The following is an 18705-nucleotide window of genomic DNA, read 5'->3' on the forward strand; positions in this document are numbered from 1 at the left end:
CCGCAGATTAATCAGCAGGCACGTCACACCCGTTTGCTCAAACCCGTTCACAGCGAAGGTGACGGGCAGCAAAGAGGCTCTTCGATCCGGCGAGCAGCTGCTGCGAAAGGAAACGTCGTCACTACTTTACCCTGAGAGGAAAATTGCACTGAATTACAGCATTAAAACTTTTAAAGAGTTTATTCACCTTTCGTTTCCACAGAAGATTCCTCACAGGAGGTTTTTCACGCCACATGTTTTCCTCAGCTTATGAAATATATATATATTAAAACAAAAAAAAGATGCATAATTTAAAACACCTCATTTTAGTAGATATGAATCCAACAAACTGCCGTTGCCAGGCAACACCCCCAGTAACCGGTGGTATTTTGGAGGCAGGATTGTCGACCATTTGCAGGTGTGAGGCTCTGCAATGATGTAATCATGTAAAATAGTGTAAATACAAAGAGGATGTAGATATTCAGCTTTTTTATAAGAAGAAAACAGAAGATATTGTCGTGCTGGAACGAGAAGGGAAAACAGGAGGGTGGAGGGGGATGGGGGGGTGAATATGAATTAATAAAGATGAGTTTTATAAAGCGCTGACTGACTGTGTTGTTAATATCCACAACCTTTTCTCCATTCAGACGCTGCTCTCTTTTATTTTGAAACATCGAGCAGAGTGATGGAGCCGCAGTCACATGACCTAAAACCTCAGGAGCTCAGGATATGTAGGAATTCCTTCAAAATAAAAGCATCCAGGTGACGACCTCATGAAGCCGGTTGTCGATTGTGGAACCACAGACTGTCTATAGAAGTGTTCGTAGCTTTCCTCCTCTAATTAATGAGGCCGATGCAGAAGTGCCTTAAAGCTGCAATACCACCGAGGACCACTAGAGGTCGGCTCCGAAAAGCCTCCATAGACTCCCATTCAACTTCTTTCGGTGTTGTTAACTCAAGTCATTCCTTCTTATTCAATATGTGGCGGTCCATCTGAAAAACAAAATCAAATAATGAGTGTGTGGAGGGGGGGAGGAGGGAGGGAGGGAGGGGGAGTCATATCCACCCCCGCTTGCCCATATATGGTCACTTCTGGCTCCGAAGTGGTGAAGATGGAAACAGAATTGGAGGCTTCCAGAAGAACAGCAGCGGAGAGCTGGAGAATAACATCGTCCTGCAGGACATCCTGGTATTTTTAGCACTCTGCATTTCAAACACGGGACATGCGGGACGTCCTAAATCTTTCTCTGGTGCACTACGGGTGGAAAAAGGCACCGTTAGAGGAGAATTAAACCTGAAACCGACTCTGTCAAGCTTTTATTTTTAGTTGATTATGCAAATCACCTGGCATGAAGCTTCTCCTCTAAATGGAGATGTTCCGTTCACGTAGATTTAAAGAGGAGGCGGCCCACTTCATTCACAACCAGGACGGATCTCTGGTGTCGGAGCACAACGAACTCCTCAAACCTTCGTCCTCCTCCACGTTTCCTGTCTGAGCTGCTCGCTGCTTCCAGCATGTGGGAGTGTGAGCAACAAAACAACAACAAAACAACAACAAAACACCGATCCGTTCAACTGGAAGCATGTCGGAGGGTCTTTAATCTCCTCGGAGCCTCGTTGATTTCGTTCATAACATAAATTCCAAACATGCAGCTGTGAGCACACGTGGACTGTTTTTCCTTCCGCTCGCTGCGACCGCGTGAAAGAGTGATTTTATAGGTTTTATATTTTATTTATTTTTATGACCTCCAGGCAGAAAAAAGGTGCAAAGACTGAAGCGCTCGATGTGTTTGAACACCTCGGAGCTCCGTTTCTGCACAAGTTGAACATCGGATTTGTTTTCACGTTTCTTCGTGTGTTGTGGAGATAAAACAACGAAGAGCCTGAAACTACACAATAAAACGGTTTTAATTCAAGTTAGGATGTCTTGGACAGAGAACAACATGATGTCAACGAAGATCCTCACGTGTGCGTGTGTGTGTGTGTGTGTGTGTGTGTGTGTGTGTGTGTGTGTGTGTGTGTGTGTGTGTGTGTGTGTGTGTGTGTGTGTGTGTGTGTTTACGTGTGTGTGTAAGCTGTTAATATAATTGCTGTGGGCAGCGTCGGTATAAAGCAGACAAACATCAGCCGGGTTTCATCTCACTAAAAGCTGCTCTCGGCTTTTAATACGTTACAGGGGAGGAGGGGGGATAGGGGGGGGATAGGGAGGGGGGATAACGGGAACGCCTCACTCCGGAGGAGCTGCATGCTGTTCGTGTTATTTTGTCCACCTATACAGAGTGTGTTTGTGGGGAAGTAGATGAAACACACACACACACACACACACACACACACACACACACACACACACACACACACACACACACACACACACACGTGTGTTTGAGAGTGTGTCGCATGTGCTGCATATTATACAAACTGTGACACATTAATGAGTCCCAGCCGGATGTTTTGATGTGGTGTTTCCTACGACTTAATGACACACACAGTGTGTGTGTGTGTGTGTGTGGTTGTGTTGCTCATGTTGTGGGGACACTGTGTCCCTTTTTAAGAAAGCTGCAGGAAGCTCAGATTTTGGTTCCCATCGCACCATTTGGTATCTTGTTGGTGTCGCAGGAAAAAGCGCGTAACACCCGCCAGCCCACTAGAGGGCAGCGTCACAGCTGCTCCTTCATATGCGTCAAAAGACAGGACAATAAAAACACGTAAAAACACTCAGATGAAACACATTTTGCTGGTAAAAGGTTCAACTTGTCTGAATATATCTATTTTTTTATCTGCCTAGTTTGACATGTCCAACGATGTCCAGAGTGCATCTTGTTTAAATCTTTGCACTGTTGTTTAGTTTAATTTAATATTATTCTATTTTTATTGTATATATTGTGCATTTTTATACTTAATATTTGTACTACATCTATCTATCTATCACAAACAGCGCCCTCTGTGGCCACGATTGACACTGCAATGTAAGGACATTTCTGCAATGTGAGGACATTTCTGCATTGTCAGCTGTATTGTGAGGACGTTGTGGCCTGTCCTGATTTGGCTTTTTGTGGGTTCTCACTTGTTTTTTTGGGTCCAGGACTCGACATCTGTCCTCCTGGCTGAAAGTCTGTGATTTACACCATCAAACCTTCGAGTCTCTTCTCTCTGCTGCTCTTTTTTTGAATCTTAAAAATCTTAAATCTTATTTAATTTAATTTTTATTTAATTTTATATTAAATATAAATATATATATATATGAATATAAAATATTTAATTTTTAATCTTAAAAATCTCTGAAGAACTGAGATGAGTGTAATTCAATTAAGAGCAGCGCTTGTTGGGCTTTTGTAGATTCAGTTACCATGGCAACCATCAGCCTCCCCCTCACTCCGCTCGTCAATCCAAACACGCTGATCTGACTCCCTCTAGCGGTCAAACAGACACACTGCAGCAACTCTTTTAATTCCAATTCTGTGGCTCGATTTGTTTCAGTTCAATTTAAAGGGTCCAGCTGTCTAAAGAGAAAAGTGTATTTTATTTAAATAAAAACGGGGTCATTGTTTACTCCTGAAATGTGACGGCCTCCTTTTAGACCCGCAAACCTGACAGCACCTTAAAGTCTGAGAAACAACGCGAGAGACGGAGAGAGCTTCGCTGTAAGCAACAAAGACATTTTTAATGCACAATAAGAACAGGTGGGTGATGATGTGTTTTCCTTTGTTTCACACAAAGTCATATTTCTGGCTTTGAAAATATTTAATTCGACGTGACAAATCCACAAGAGACGAGTCTGTAGGCACAAAAGTTTGTTTCTGAACTGAATCCAAAAAGTTTTGATGAGGAAAAAAATCAAAACGAACAACAACTCTAAATATTCAAAAAGTGAGCAGCTTTATATTTGAAACATCAGTCTCTGTCCGGTTTCCTTTTCCTCTCCAAGACGACGAATCCCAGACGGTCCGTCCGCATCACCTGATCGTGCGGTACATCATGAAGTCGACCGTGGTGCATCGTGGGAACTTTCCGATGGAGCTCTCCTCCACCGGCGTGTACACTTTGATCTGCCGCATGTGCGTGTCTCTGCCATTCTGGTGGTTGGCGAGCACCGCGATCTGGATCATGAAGGTGCTGATCGGCTCGTTCGTCCGCTGAAAAACACACCTGGACATGTCACACGTTCTCTCGTGTCCGTCCCCGAAATCGCTTTTTTTTCTTTCTGATATTTTGACAGAAACCATCTTTAAAAAGAAATAAGTTCTGAGGGAATATCAGAGTCCAGCGCTTCATATAAAGTCCTGGTTTGCTTCGCGACCCGCATTCAGAGGTCGGCGGGAACAGAGTGGATTTTCTTGCTCACCTGATTCATGAGAGAGATGTGAATCCAGCCGCTGGGCTCCACCATCTCCAGCTGCTGCAGAGACGAAGACGAAGACGAAGACGAGAATCTCAGCGCTCGTATACAAGAAGTACAAATAATTCAGACGAACTGGAACCGGATGAAAGTTGTTGAAGCGTTTACCCTGATTTCCTGCAGATTGTGGAAGTTGTTTCCCACCCTGACGGAGATCTTACTGGGGGTGTAGCTCTCGTCCGATTTATAATCAGCGTAAATACAAAGCATCTTCACCGTCGTCCTCCTCCTGGACGTCAATCAGACGGTTTAAAACACACATTCATTCTGCTTGTGTTTCCAGGAAAGATGCCTGTTTTGACAAATTCATTAAAATAACAATAAAATAAAAGTTGACCTTTGAACTCCGTGTTACCTGAACTGGATGTTGACCAGGTGAGGTTGGGACCCGTCCGACTGCCAGTAGGTCTCCAGGTTGTCGTCCCTCAGCTGATCGACTCCGAAGCCTGCAACACGTGACACGTCAGACACGTCAGACACGTGACACTGAGCCGGACTGCAACACTGGATGTTTACCGGGTTTACAGGAGGAGAGGGACCACACGGCCTGGGAGCCGATCTCCCGGACCGTCCCGGTCCGCTCCAGCTGCTTCGGGTCGGCACCGGGGGGCGTCTTGCTCGGAGTCGCCATCTTTTGTTTTAACCGCAAAGTGAGACAGAAACATTCAACAAGTTGTTATTATTATTATTATTATTATTATTATTATTATTATTACGGAGCAGTAATATGATGAGAAAACACTGCACACGTTTCTATTCGCACTCGTTTATTTCCGTTAAACCGACCAGCTGGTTTAACTTAAAACATCTAAAACATCAAAGATATGTTTTTAATGTTCCCTTAAATACTGACGTTTTACTGTCCCTTTGTTGTTACACGTTTTAATTCCAACAGGTTGTTTGTTATTTGTACATAAAGTGCATTAAAACTATGTTTCATGGTGAATTTTTACTGCTGGACGGAATTGATATAAACTGACTCGAACATTTGACTTTGAAAGTATATGATAATTATTAGGTCCTTTGGGGAAAATTCGGCAGTGAGAATAATGCTCTATTGACAAGTCGTAAATCGGTTTTAAACGAATCCGATCTCAAACACGACGACGTTAAAATACACAAAATATGAATGGAGTTTGGTGGGAGGCTACAGCTAGCTGCTAGCAGCTACTATTTCTCCATTACAGACGATCTTCAAGCCTCTAAAACTTGGGCTGCCGATGAAAGATAAGCTGTGACTCACGAGAAGCGTCAGTACAAGGCTCTGGGATGGCGTGTCAGTTGCATCAGATGTGAGTCTGTTCGTTACAGATAAAGTTTAAATCCGTTTTGTTTTTGCCGCTTCGGCTTCGACGCATCTTTTTTTGTCGCTTTTTTTGATGTCGTCACCAGGAACGGAGTCGCGTGTTTAGTGCGTGTCTCCCGCCATCTTTCCAGCCGGCTTCCAGGAGAAGAACACGTTGCTCGGAAAAAAAAAAAGAAGAAGAGAAGTTTCACTCCCGATTATTGGAGTCGAAACGTCGCGTCGCGCTTGTTTTCTTCAACCCGGGTGACGCGAGCCGAAGAGGGGTGAGTTTTTAACTGATCGGCCCGGATTTAGTTTCTTTTTGGGGTCCGTATTGCCATAGAAACGAGCAGCTGTCAAAGTGCGGGGCCTCATGTCGCACAACGCGAAGCTAACCAGGAGCTAACTGTTAGCATCCTCAGGACGTAACGGTACGATCAGGACGAGCGGAGCCTCCAGTGCAGCTTTCCAGACTGCTCATTATATCGTTTATCACACATTTATAATGTGTTTACAGTCTGACAGCGTCGTGTTTACCGGTGAATGGCAGAAGGGCCCGAAAAGATGACGTTTTCTCTGATAACAGAAGAACGTGCTCCGAACTCTGTTCGATAAAAATCCAAATAAAGGTTTTCTTGAACACTGACGTCATTAAACATCTGCCATCTCTCAATCGAAGATGTTTTGTCATTGTGATGATCAGATGATGAATTCGGCACGTGGACTACTCGCAGACCAGCAGGTTATTTGAGGACAAACCCCAGTTTTAATGCTCCTCTCCGCTGCCTGTCACGTTGCGTTTCAGCGTCGGAAGAGGACAGAAATCCCGAATTAATCTTTAAATTTAGTCACGTGTTTTGATAAATGACGTGTTGAATGTGTGCCGTAGTGATCAGGTGGACACCACTGAACAGATAAAGGCTTCTCGATACCGCAGTGCCAGCTTTGTACGTCCAGAAGTGAGGCCACGTTAAAAGGCCGGACTTTTTTTAAACGGGGTCTGGTGTCACTCGCCCTCTGCAAAAGACTGCAAAGCCCTAACTGGGTTTGGTTTGCCTGCAGACTCTTTGGGCCTACAAGTGAAAGTGCCACTGAACCAGGACCTGAATTAAAGGCCCAGTTGCAGGTGGAGGCTGGTTCTGGGTGGTAGGGGGTCTGTGGCTGCCCCCTATTGTCACATGCAGAGGCTGGACGTTTTGTGTTCACAGCTGAATGTGTTGCTTCAGCAGAATGGACGCAGGTTCAAGCCATGATTCACACCATCAACGTTTCTATAAATAAAGCTCTTCGCACCTCTTCCCCTCAACATTAACCATCTCTCTCTCTCTGTGTCGTCTCAGCTCCGAGTGGCCAGCACTCGTCATTCCAGCCCTCCAACATGGCAGATAAGAACACCAGGATCGCCATCGTCAACCATGACAAATGCAAACCTAAGAAATGCCGTCAGGAGTGCAAGAAGAGCTGCCCGGTGGTCCGAATGGGTCGGTGTCTGGGCAAACTGAGTGGTCAGAAAGTAGACGCCGCCACCAACGTCTGTTATTAATTTGAACGTGTGAATGTGTGTGTTTTGCAGGTAAACTGTGTATCGAGGTGACGCCACAGAGTAAGATAGTGTGGATCTCCGAGTCCCTGTGTATAGGCTGTGGCATCTGCATCAAGGTAATGAACGCCTGCATACAAACAAACAAACAAAAGAGCCGTAGTTAAAACGTGATGTTTTCTTCTGACGTAGAAATGTCCGTTCGGAGCGTTGTCGATCGTCAACCTGCCCAGCAACCTGGAGAAGGAAACCACACACAGATACTGCGCCAACTCCTTCAAACTGCACCGGTACGCTGCTTATACAAGAGTGGATTAAAAAAACTACGACTACTTCAGAGACGGTTCCTGTTGGGCGTGAACAGTGCTGCACACGGAGCAGCAGGATCAACGACCTCCATCAGGAAGTATTCAGAGTTCAACATCATCACTGAGTTCCTCACGTTAACGTGAACATTTGTGATTTCAACCACGGACCTGAAACTGAAGCAGAGAAACATCCGATCTTTTGGGGGAACAGAGAGTCTTCAACACGGCCGCCTGCAGCCGAGTGTTCCTGAGCCCAAGCTGTGTTTTATGTTGTGTTTTTAAAGCAGTGGTTCCTGACGGGTCCCAAAAGATCGCAGACATCCCATCTTGTCGTATTCAGCTCCCTAAACACGGCCGCTGTGTTTGTCCCGTTGGAGAACCCTGTTGCCATGGCGCCACAGCTCAGGTGGTTTTGCAGCGAATGTTTTTTCCCCTCGGAAGCCTCAGAAGGTCCCAGCAGGGCTCGGTGTCTGACCGGGGGACGGATTTTACGGTGACACAACCCCGCCGACACTCCAGTTTCAGGTCCGCGGTTGAAATCACTAATGTTCAGGTACCAGAGGTCAGAGGTCACGTTAACGTGAGGAACTCAGTGATGATGTTGAACTCTGAATACTTCCTGATGGAGGTCGTTGCTTCCTGCTGCTCCGTGTTCATCACCGTGCTGCGTTCAGGAACACTCTCTAAACCTATTGATTACTCCTCCAGAACTCTTCTGCTCTGTCCTCGTATTATGGGATGCCTCCTGAACAGGCAGTGAACCTTAATATGATCATTTCAGAAATGGTTCTTTTATAAAAAAAAAAATCATTTTGTGATCGTACGTTTCTCTGTGGTTTTTGGTCTCTGTTTTAACAAGTTGTGTGTGTGTGTGTGTGTGTGTGTGTGTGTGTGTGTGTGTGTGTGTGTGTGTGTGTGTGTGTGTGTGTGTGTTTGCAGGCTGCCGATCCCGCGGCCCGGCGAGGTTCTGGGGCTGGTGGGGACCAATGGTATCGGCAAGTCCACCGCTCTGAAGATCCTGGCCGGAAAGCTGAAGCCCAACCTGGGGAAGTACGACGTGAGTGTTCTCGCTCGAGTTTTCAGCGCATAAATTAAACCGTTAACGAAAACGTGCAAAACAACTACAGTGGTGTGAAAAAGTGTTTGCCTCCTTTCTGATTTCTTATTTCTTTGCATGTCTGTCACACTTAAATGTTTCAGATCATCAAACAAATTGAAATATTAGTCAAAGATAACACAAGTAAACACAAAATGCAGTTTTTAAATGAAGGTTTTTTTTATTATTAAGGGAGAAAAACAATCCAAACCCACATGGCCCTGTGTGAAAAAGTGTTTGTCCCCTCCTGTTAAAACATAACTTAACTGGTTTATCACACCTGAGTTCAATTTCTCGAGCCACACCCAGGCCTGATTACTGACACACCTGTTCTCAATCAAGAAATCACTTCAATAGGACCTGCATGACAAAGTGAAGGAGACCAGAAGATCCTCAAAAGATAGACATCATGCTGAGATCCAAAGACATTCAGGAACAAATGAGAAAGAAAGTAATTGAGATCTATCAGTTTGGAAAAGGTTCTAAAGCCATTTCTAAAGCTTTGGGACTCCAGAGAACCACAGTGAGAACCATTATCCACAAATGGAGAAAACATGGAACAGTGGTGAACCTTCCCAGGAGCGGCCGGCCGACCAAAAGAGCCAAGAGAGCAGCGACGACTCATCCGAGAGGTCACAAAAGACCCCACAACAACATCCAAAGAACTGCAGGCCTCACTTGCCTCAGTTCAGGTCAGTGTTCATGACTCCACCAGAAGAAAGAGACTCGGCAGAAATGGCTGCATGGCAGAGTTCAAAGACCAAAACCACCGCTGAGCAAAAACAACATGAAGGCTCGTCTCATTTTTACCAGAAAACATCTTGATGATCCCCGAGACTTTTGGGAAAATACTCTGTGGACTGACGAGACAAAAGTTGAACTTTTTGGAAGGTGTGTGTCCCGTTACATCTGGCGTAAAAGTAACACCGCATTTCAGAAGAAGAACATCATACCAACAGTAAAATATGGTGGTGGTAGTGTGATGGTCTGGGGCTGTTTTGATGCTTCAGGACCTGGAAGACTTGCTGTGATAAATGGAACCATGAATTCTACCGTCTACCAAAACATCCTGAAGGAGAACGTCCGGCCATCTGTACGTGACCTCAAGCTGAAGCCAACTTGGGTTCTGCAGCAGGACGATGATCCAAAACACACCAGCAAGTCCACCTCTGAATGGCTGAAGAAAAACAAAATGAAGACTTTGGAGTGGCCTCGTCAAAGTCCTGACCTGAATCCTATTGAGATGCTGTGGCATGACCTTAAAAAGGAGGTTGGTGCTGGAAAACCCTCCAATGTGGCTGAATTACAACAACAACTCTGTAAAGATGAGTCGGCCAACATTCCTCCACAGCTGGAAAAGACTGTGGCTCAGACAGTGGAGTGGGTTGAACACTAATCAGAAGGTTGGTGGTTCAATCCCCAGCTCCTCCTGTCCACATGCCTAAGTGTCCTTGAGCAAGACACTGAACCCTGAGTTGCTCCCGATGGTGTGAATGTGCTCCTGATGGCAGCACCTTGTATGGTGATCTGTCTCATTAGTGGGTGAATGGAAAAACATGTTAAAGAGCTTTGAGACTGAAAGGTGATAAAACTATACAAGTACAGACCATTTACCATTTAAAAGACTCATTGCAAGTTATCACAAACGCTTGATTTCAGTTGTTGCTGCTGAGGGTGGTCCAACCAGTTATTAGGTTTAGGGGGAAACACTTTTTCACACAGGGCCATGTGGGTTTGGATTGTTTTTCTCCATTAATAATAAAAACCTTCATTTAAAAACTGCATTTTGTGTTTACTTGTTATCTTTGACTAATATTTAGATTTGTTTGATGATCTGAAACATTTAAGTGTGACAGACATGCAAAAAAATAAGAAATCAGGAAGGAGGCAAACACTTTTTCACACCACTGTATTTCTGACAACCAGCATCGTTTTGAGTCTGAGTTTGTCGACTTTTACTGGGTTTTTTTTGGTGTTTTTTTTCGTTTGATGTATTTTGTGTGTCACGTCGTATCGATCTGTCGTTCTGATCCGATCCAGAATCCTCCAGACTGGCAGGAGATCTTGACCTACTTCAGAGGTTCTGAGCTGCAGAACTACTTCACCAAAATCCTGGAGGACGACCTGCGGGCCATCGTCAAGCCGCAGTACGTCGACCAGATCCCAAAGACCGTCAAGGTAGATTAGATTCAAACAACCACCCAAAAATATGGTGTTACTTTCGGTGTTTGTTTGCTTTTTGGTACGGGTTTTAATCGTTGGTCTCGGCCTGCAGGGGTCAGTAGGGGCCATGCTGAGCAGGAAGGACGACACAGACACGCAAACCATCGTCTGCAAACAGCTAGGTAGAAAAAAACCACGTTATTATCAGAGGAGGAAGAAGAAGAAGCTTTTCATTGTCTGTGTCTGAGGTGGTGCTTTAAAGTGTGTGTGTGTGTGTGTGTGTGTGTGTGTGTGTGTGTGTGTGTGTGTGTGTGTCAGATCTGAGTCACCTGCGGGAGAGGAACGTGAAGGATCTGTCTGGAGGGGAGCTGCAGAGATTCGCCTGCGCCGTCGTCTGCATCCAGCGGGCCGACATGTGAGGAAACAGCCGCGTAGGAGCGCCGTTTGTCTCGTTTGACCTTTGACCTCTCGCGCGCTGACCTCTTTGTGCCTTGTGCTCCTCTTCCTGCAGTTTTATGTTCGACGAGCCGTCCAGTTACCTGGATGTCAAACAGAGGCTGAAGGCCGCCATCACGATCCGCTCGCTCATCACCCCCGACAGGTAACGTCATCCCGCCTTGTTTTTCATTCTCCGCTACGTGAACGCGTGAAGTTCCTCCTAAAAACCCCGGCGGTGTGTTGTTGTTTTTCCAGGTACATCATCGTGGTGGAGCACGACCTCAGCGTGTTGGACTACCTGTCGGACTTCATCTGCTGCCTGTACGGAGTCCCCAGCGCCTACGGGGTCGTCACCATGCCCTTCAGCGTCCGAGAGGGTAAAACTACCACACGGGGGCGTTGTTGTGGTTCAATTATTAATCATAATAATAATAATAATAAACAATCGTATGAATGAACCATAAAACGGAGAAGAAAAGAAATAAAGAGAACGGATGTTTCAAGAAGAGATTTAAAAGATGTCGCTGACTCTGCAGAATATTTGGCAGCTTCTTCCACAACTCGAGTCTCAGACTCTTTCTAAGGTTTCTATGGAACAAGCAGGTCAGCTACGAGAGACGCCGTGAAGAGGCTTCAGAAGTCAACAATAAAACGTTAAAATCGATTCTGAAACATAAAACACAAAACTGAGGCGGCTGAAACGACCGAGGTGTGGTGAGAGGACAGTTTAAAGAAAAAGTGAAGCGTTTTTACAACGTAAACATGCAGCCAAGGTATCGTTGGTACCAAATGACGACACTCGATACGACCGAACAAATTCAAGATTTGTAATGATATGAAACAAAGAAACGAGGTTTAATCCCACATAAATATTGTCAGATCCATTTTTCTGCGTCGGGATGAAAACGTGGACGTTAAACGGATTTCTCTCTCTGCTTCACCCCTTCGTCTCCTCTCTCCAGGTATCAACATCTTCCTGGACGGCTACGTCCCCACGGAGAATCTCAGGTTTCGGGAGACCTCGCTGGTCTTCAAGGTGGCGGAGACGGCCAACGAGGAGGAAGTGAAGCGACTCAGGCACTACCAGGTCGGTGGTCACGTCTCCACTCGGCTCCTCCTCACTTTGTTTTTTTAAATGACATCGTTTTATCACGTAGCCCTGAAAAAAAAACCACTGATAACATTTGTGTCGCCGCTCAGTATCCAGACATGGCGAAGACGATGGGCGAGTTCACGCTGGAGATCGTCGGAGGAGAGTTTACGGACTCTGAGATCATGGTGATGCTGGGAGAGAACGGTGAGTTTTATCCACCAATCAGTGACCAGCAAACACAAAATGTTGGGAAAAATATTAGAAGTCAAACGAGGAACCTGTCACTCGTATTCAGAGCTTTAATCAAACACTTTGAATTATATATGACGCTGATTTGGCCTCACTCATCCGAGCATCTATCATACACGGTTACCACGGTAACAGACGTCGCTCTTGTCTTAATGACTGTGTCCAAAAGTGTTCGTAGCTTCAGGTCTGTAAATTGGTTCTGATCCAGAAGTGTGTTCAGCTGCAATACCAGCGAGTGCCACTAGAGGTCGGCTCCAAAAAGCCTCCGGCTCCATAGACTCCCATTCAACTTCTCTCATCAAATCCAAAGTGAATAAAATGTGTCCATCAGTTCTCTCGGTGTTGTTAGCTAAAGTCACTCCTTCTTCTTAGTTTTCTGGAGGTCCATCTGAAAATAATCCCTCATTCATTAGAAAAGAAGATTCAAGAAGACCTGTTTTTGGGGGCGTGTCTGTTTGATTGACAGGTCTGTGGTGCAGTCAGGTTACAGCTATCGGTGGGCGGGACTTTTATTTTGAAGGTTGAGTCAGATGGTTTATGTCGTTTGTGTCTGCAGGAACGGGGAAGACGACCTTCATCAGGATGTTGGCAGGAGGACTCAAAGCCGACGGAGTAGGTGAGTGTGTGTCCCTTAAACACACACACACACACACACACACACACACACACACACACACACACACACACACACACACACACACACACACACACACACACACACACACACACACACTCTGACCTGCGCTCTGTCTTCCAGGTGAGGTTCCCATCCTGAACGTCAGCTACAAGCCTCAGACCATCAGCCCTAAGTTCAAGGTTTGTTCAGTTTCTAATGAGGATTTAACAACAAACAACACGACGGACTCAGCAGGACGCGACCGGCCTGTTTTATTTCCTGATTTCTAACGTGAAATCAAAAGTAGGAAATACAGGTTGATTTTTCTGTGTTGGATTAAATCAAAAATATTTATTGAACTCACCGAGCCACGACTGAATTCAAGGTCCAGGAGCTTCCCCGTTAAATCAGGAGCCACAAACTCGTCATCAGGACACGACAAAAAGTTTGAAACTTAGAATAAAAATAAAATAAAAAAGATCCTGCTGTCGTTTTAATAATGTGATTCTTCCAGTTTGTAAAAGACAAATAAAAAACACTAAAAACCTGACGACATCAGTTTCAGAAGTTCCTGCAGCTGTAGGAAGCTCGAAACCCACGAAAAGTCACGTCTGATTCTCTCACATCAGTCTGAGTAAATAAAGCTCAATGTTTGTTTGTGTGTTTGTTTGTTTGTTTGTTTGTTTGCGTGTCTGCAGGGCAGCGTCAGAGCTCTGCTGCACGAGAAGATCAGAGACGCCTACACACACCCGCAGTTCATCACCGACGTCATGAAGCCGCTGCAGATCGAGAGCATCATCGACCAGGATGTAAGACACACGCACACACACACACACACACACACACACACACACACACACACACACACACACACACACACACACACACACACACACACACACACACACAGAGTTCAGACCGGCCTGGTTAACGTCCTCACCGGTTCCTCCCCGAACATCTTTGCGAAGCCACCAGAGTCAGCTGATGTCCAGATGTGACTCAGTTCTTGTCAGAAAAAACTTCAGTTTTTTGTTGTGAACTGTGATTTTACTCCTTTTTAAACTTCTTCTGGGGTTCAATCTAATAAAACAACAACAACACAATAACAATAAAACACTTTTCTGGCTCGTGATCATTTTTAAGAAGTTAAAATGTTTGGCCACAAAATAGATAAAAAAAAGCCTGTTAAACTCTGAACTTTGCAAAACTGCCAGAAGGTTGAAAAGTTTCCTGTTTTAAAAAAAAAAAAAAATCAACATTATTAGATTAGAAAACGATGCGACTGAGCGAGGACCAGATCATGAACCCTCTTCATCCTCGTCTTCCTCCTCCAGGTCCAGAACCTGTCCGGAGGTGAGCTGCAGCGAGTCGCCCTCACGCTGTGTTTGGGCAAACCAGCCGACGTCTACCTGATCGACGAGCCGTCGGCCTACCTGGACTCCGAGCAGAGGTTGATGGCCGCCAGGGTCATCAAGAGGTCAGACTCCTCCTCTTCCTGTCACATGTTCTTCCTCCTTTCCTGCTTTACACGTCCTCCCTCATCCGTCTCACTGAAACCTGAAAAAACACGACGAAATCATTTTTTTAAATGTAGTCGCAATGTTTTTTTCGGAGATGCAGAAAAATCTTTTAAATTTCTTAGATTTTTGAGTTACCTCCTTTGTTTTTTCTATTTAAAATCAGATTTGGAAAATGAGGTTTTCATTTCCATATAGAGAGAAAAATGCAATCTTTTACTTCTACGATCAAAAGACTTGAACTTCTTAAAGCTAACTAGCTTAGCAGAGAAGCAGTTAGTTGTTTGGTCAATTTGACGCAAAGCAAAAAAAGATTTCTCACATTTGAGAAATGTGTTCAATTGTTCAAATGTTTCACGCTTGAACAAAAAATAAATAAATCGACTAATCAGCGCAGACTTTTATAAACTGCCTGGAAGTAGTGACGAAGTCATGGGAATGTTTTTATTGATGTCTCTCAAGTACAAATTTCTGTTTTTAGAATTAAAACGTTTTTTTAAATTGTGTGTTTGAGTTAAATGTGTTTTAGTTTTTGTTTAATTGAGTTGTCGTTTAGTTGCCAGTGTTTGTGCAGTCACCTCTCTCAGCCTGCGGGGGGCGGTGTTGTCTGACTCGTGTTGCGTTTGCAGGTACATCCTCCACGCAAAGAAGACGGCCTTCGTGGTGGAGCACGACTTCATCATGGCGACCTACCTGGCCGACAGAGTCATCGTGTTCGACGGCGTTCCCTCCAAGTGCACCTTGGCTAACGCGTAAGTGGCGATTTTCAACGCTGGTTTCGTGAGCTCGTCTGTGGTTGCTGTGGTAACGGCCAGGTTTTCTCTCTCTCAGGCCTCAGGGTCTTTTGGCCGGGATGAACCGGTTTCTGTCACTGTTGGAGATCACGTTCAGGAGAGACCCGAACAACTTCAGACCGCGAATCAACAAACACAACTCCATCAAGGTACGACCATTTTAACCCCGTAAATGCTGCACCGGTTTCAATTCTCTAAACTATTGAATGTTGAATGAACAATGTGACAGCAGTGTTACATTTAGAGGGCGGTGAAGGTGAGAAACATGTAATGCAAGTCTTGTCTTGTAATACCACTTTGAAGGATAGGGGGCGACAGTGTTCGAGTTCTGGCAGTTTGGTCAAATTTGGTGTGTTCTTTATTGTGAGTTCGTCATTTTTCTTTTTTATAACCGACGATTGTAAAATTATACTGTACGAACGCAGTGGTTGATTGACGAAAAAATAATTTTAACTTTTACGTTAAAGTCTTTTTAACTCCTTTTTAGCAAGAAAACAGCTACAGCAAAACCTTATATACGCACCTTTGGGAATTTGTCTGGTTTGTTTGCGACATAAAGTTGCTTCGGCGAGTTAAAATAGAACGCGACAAACTCGGTTACCTCATCGCCTAACTAACGATTAATATTAACGCCGTCGGTAACGTTACACGGCTAGCTACGTTCATAAGCTCATAACCGTCGTTACGACCAGTTGGTTTAGTTACCAGTCTGAAGGAAACGTCGGGAGTTCAGCATCAAACCACAAAGTTAAAATACAATTTACACAATAGAGTCTTGTGGTATGAAATGGTATTACAGGATGAGGCAAAAAAAAAAAGGTCATTCCTTTACGTTGTGTGGATCATTTAATTAAATTTCTGAATGTAAAAATAACATTTTTACATTTGTGTAAAAATGTGTAAAACATTTGTTTTTATTTGATGTCTACACAAACATAATTAAGATATTAATACTATCACTACTACGCTAAATACTGCTGCTACTCATACCGAATTTATATGACTATAAATACTGGTACCACACTTGCTTACTACTACTGCAAATATTACTACCATTAACACACTGCTACTAGAAGTAGTGCTTCCACACTTTAACACTACACTTTGTACTGCATGTACTACCACGACCAAATATTTCATCTACGCATACTTAAGATACTTCTACTATGACTGGTACTACACACACTGGACTTAATACTCATGTAAATACTGAGTTACTGTGTTGCTGCTGTCAATACAAATAATCCAAAACTATACCTACAGAAAATACTACGATTATTAATACTACTATAACTATAAATACTGCTACTCTACCTCAATTTTGTTTGTAAATGTTTTTGGACATAAAAATGGAAACGGCGGTCCGCGTGAAGCAGTCGTGTACTTTTTAGGTAACTGTCACTCAAAAAACACTCAAAAAACCCCGTTACTGACCAGCTGACCTTTGACCTCTGTCTCGTCTCTCTCAGGACACAGAACAGAAGAAGAGCGGGAACTATTTCTTCCTGGACGACTAACAGGTCGCGTTCGACGCCTGCCAGCGAAGCCTCGATGTTCACGGCCGGGCTGCGTTCACCGAACAGCGGAAGGTGTTCAAACCATAAGAAACGACAAAAAAGAAAAACCCCATCAGCCTTTATGTACTGGGCTGCGTTCAATAACCAGCGATGTTGTGAGATGTTTAAAATGATAAAGTGCATTGCATTCTGTGTCCGTCAGCCCGAACGTGCCGAATTCACAAGGCGGCGACATTTGTGGAACATTTAACAACGTATTTTAACACTCATGCATTTACAACAAGTGAAAATAAACCGATGCTTCCTGACCACCAAAAACTTTCTCCTGTCTGGTGTTTTGTTCTGAAACTGACGGTAAACTGAGACTTTCAAGGTGCAACAGCTTAAATTCAAGATACGGTCAGCCGAGTGTTTAGCAGAGATACTATTACAACAAATACAACCAAAAAAAGAAGTCCAACTATAAATACTACGTCAGTAATTCTACTGCAGTAGTAGAAATCTAGCAAACTATAAATACTCCTGCCTTCAAGGTACTGAATACTGGTACTGTTTTAAATACTACTTCTACTACTGATGTTTTGAATGCTACCAAGAGTGTAACCATGGTATCAACATTGCGAGGGTCCAAGTGACATTTGCCCCCACATCATTTCAAAAAGTCATACTATAGTATGTCCTACAAATTAAAATGAAAAACCAATATTACGTGTGGTAAATTTTGGACGACATAACAAAACAGTTATTTTTTTTAATTGTGTAGAACATAATATAATATGACCATTTTTTTGCAGAACACACAAAATAACCCTGACAAGGGATTGAACACAGCCTTGGTACTATGAGGCAACGGTGCTAACCACTGCAGCCATTGGTAAAGTTTTTTTTATAGATTTTGTAGGACATACTACAGAATAACTTTTTTCTGTTATTTCTGACGACATGCCATAAGTATGACTTCCATTCATGTTTTTGTAAGCCAGCACATTGGTGCAGTTGTCAGCGTTGTTGTCTCACAGTCTAGAGGTCGCAGGTTCGATCCCTGCCTGGGACTTGACATGTGGAAGTTGCATGTTCCTGCATAAGTAATAACCTAAAAGTAAACTATGTCATCCTTAATATGGATGACTAAATTATGCGTATAGTCTAATCGAAAACAAATGCCATGCAATGTAATCATGCATGTATTCGTAAATGTGACAAAGAGTCACCCCACAAGCAAGAACATGCAATTCTCCACACACTAAGTTCCAGGCCCCTGATCGAACCCAGAACCTCTAGATAGTGAGATGACAACGCTGGCTTGGAACTGGGCCGTTGTGCTGCTTTTATTGTATTTTTGTTTGACTTATATTACTTATAGGACTTTTAAACATGTTTAGGAAGAAGGCACCGTGGTGCAGTGGTTAGTGTTGTTGCCTTCCAGTCAGAAGGTTGCAGGTTCAATTCTTGCCCTGGATGGTACTGTTCATCTGAGATGTTAATGTTCTCCCTTCCAGGCTGAGGTTTCGAACCTGGAACTTCTGACTGGGAGACAACAATGCTAACCACGACACTGTTGATCAGTTTACCATAACATGTTTAAAAGTCATATAAGTCATATAAGCATAACAAACTTTGTACAAAACACAAAATCACCCAGGCTGGGTATCGAACCCAGATTCTTTTGAATGAGAGGCAACACTGCTAACCACTATCCCATTTTACCAGACAT

The 18705-nt window shown here is 44.0% G+C and overlaps 3 protein-coding genes across 3 annotated transcripts in view; 2 read left to right on the top strand and 1 right to left on the bottom strand.

The window, feature by feature from the left end:
- Positions 1-524, top strand: part of LOC138632423 (F-box/WD repeat-containing protein 7-like) — a 17254-nt gene extending 16730 nt beyond the window's left edge. The window contains exon 13 of the mRNA XM_069717982.1: positions 1-524. This exon is cut by the window's left edge and continues 1184 nt beyond it. The gene's annotated coding sequence lies outside the window, so the exon portion shown is untranslated.
- A 3090-nt stretch (positions 525-3614) lies between these two features.
- Positions 3615-5750, bottom strand: anapc10 (anaphase promoting complex subunit 10). Its single transcript, XM_069718003.1, has 6 exons — positions 5619-5750; positions 4892-5006; positions 4731-4821; positions 4484-4604; positions 4322-4375; positions 3615-4112 (listed from the first exon to the last, which is right to left on the bottom strand). The coding sequence occupies exons 2-6, from the start codon at positions 5004-5006 to the stop codon at positions 3933-3935; spliced, it is 561 nt and encodes a 186-aa protein (XP_069574104.1). The 5' UTR covers positions 5619-5750; the 3' UTR covers positions 3615-3932.
- Positions 5751-5825: 75 nt separating this feature from the next.
- On the top strand, positions 5826-17309 carry abce1 (ATP-binding cassette, sub-family E (OABP), member 1). The gene is made up of 19 exons (XM_069717981.1): positions 5826-5944; positions 7001-7141; positions 7234-7319; positions 7393-7490; positions 8448-8565; positions 10645-10782; positions 10880-10949; positions 11086-11182; positions 11279-11368; positions 11461-11582; positions 12168-12292; positions 12406-12502; positions 13104-13163; positions 13305-13363; positions 13862-13972; positions 14498-14640; positions 15310-15432; positions 15512-15623; positions 16944-17309. The coding sequence occupies exons 2-19, from the start codon at positions 7039-7041 to the stop codon at positions 16989-16991; spliced, it is 1800 nt and encodes a 599-aa protein (XP_069574082.1). The 5' UTR covers positions 5826-5944; positions 7001-7038; the 3' UTR covers positions 16992-17309.
- The last annotated feature ends 1396 nt before the right edge of the window (positions 17310-18705 follow it).

The sequence above is a fragment of the Brachyistius frenatus genome, unplaced genomic scaffold (assembly GCF_029030835.1).
Source record: "Brachyistius frenatus isolate BFR_SWC_R1_liver_20210118 unplaced genomic scaffold, ASM2903083v1 Contig_184, whole genome shotgun sequence".
In the NCBI taxonomy this organism is placed as follows: domain Eukaryota; kingdom Metazoa; phylum Chordata; class Actinopteri; family Embiotocidae; genus Brachyistius; species Brachyistius frenatus.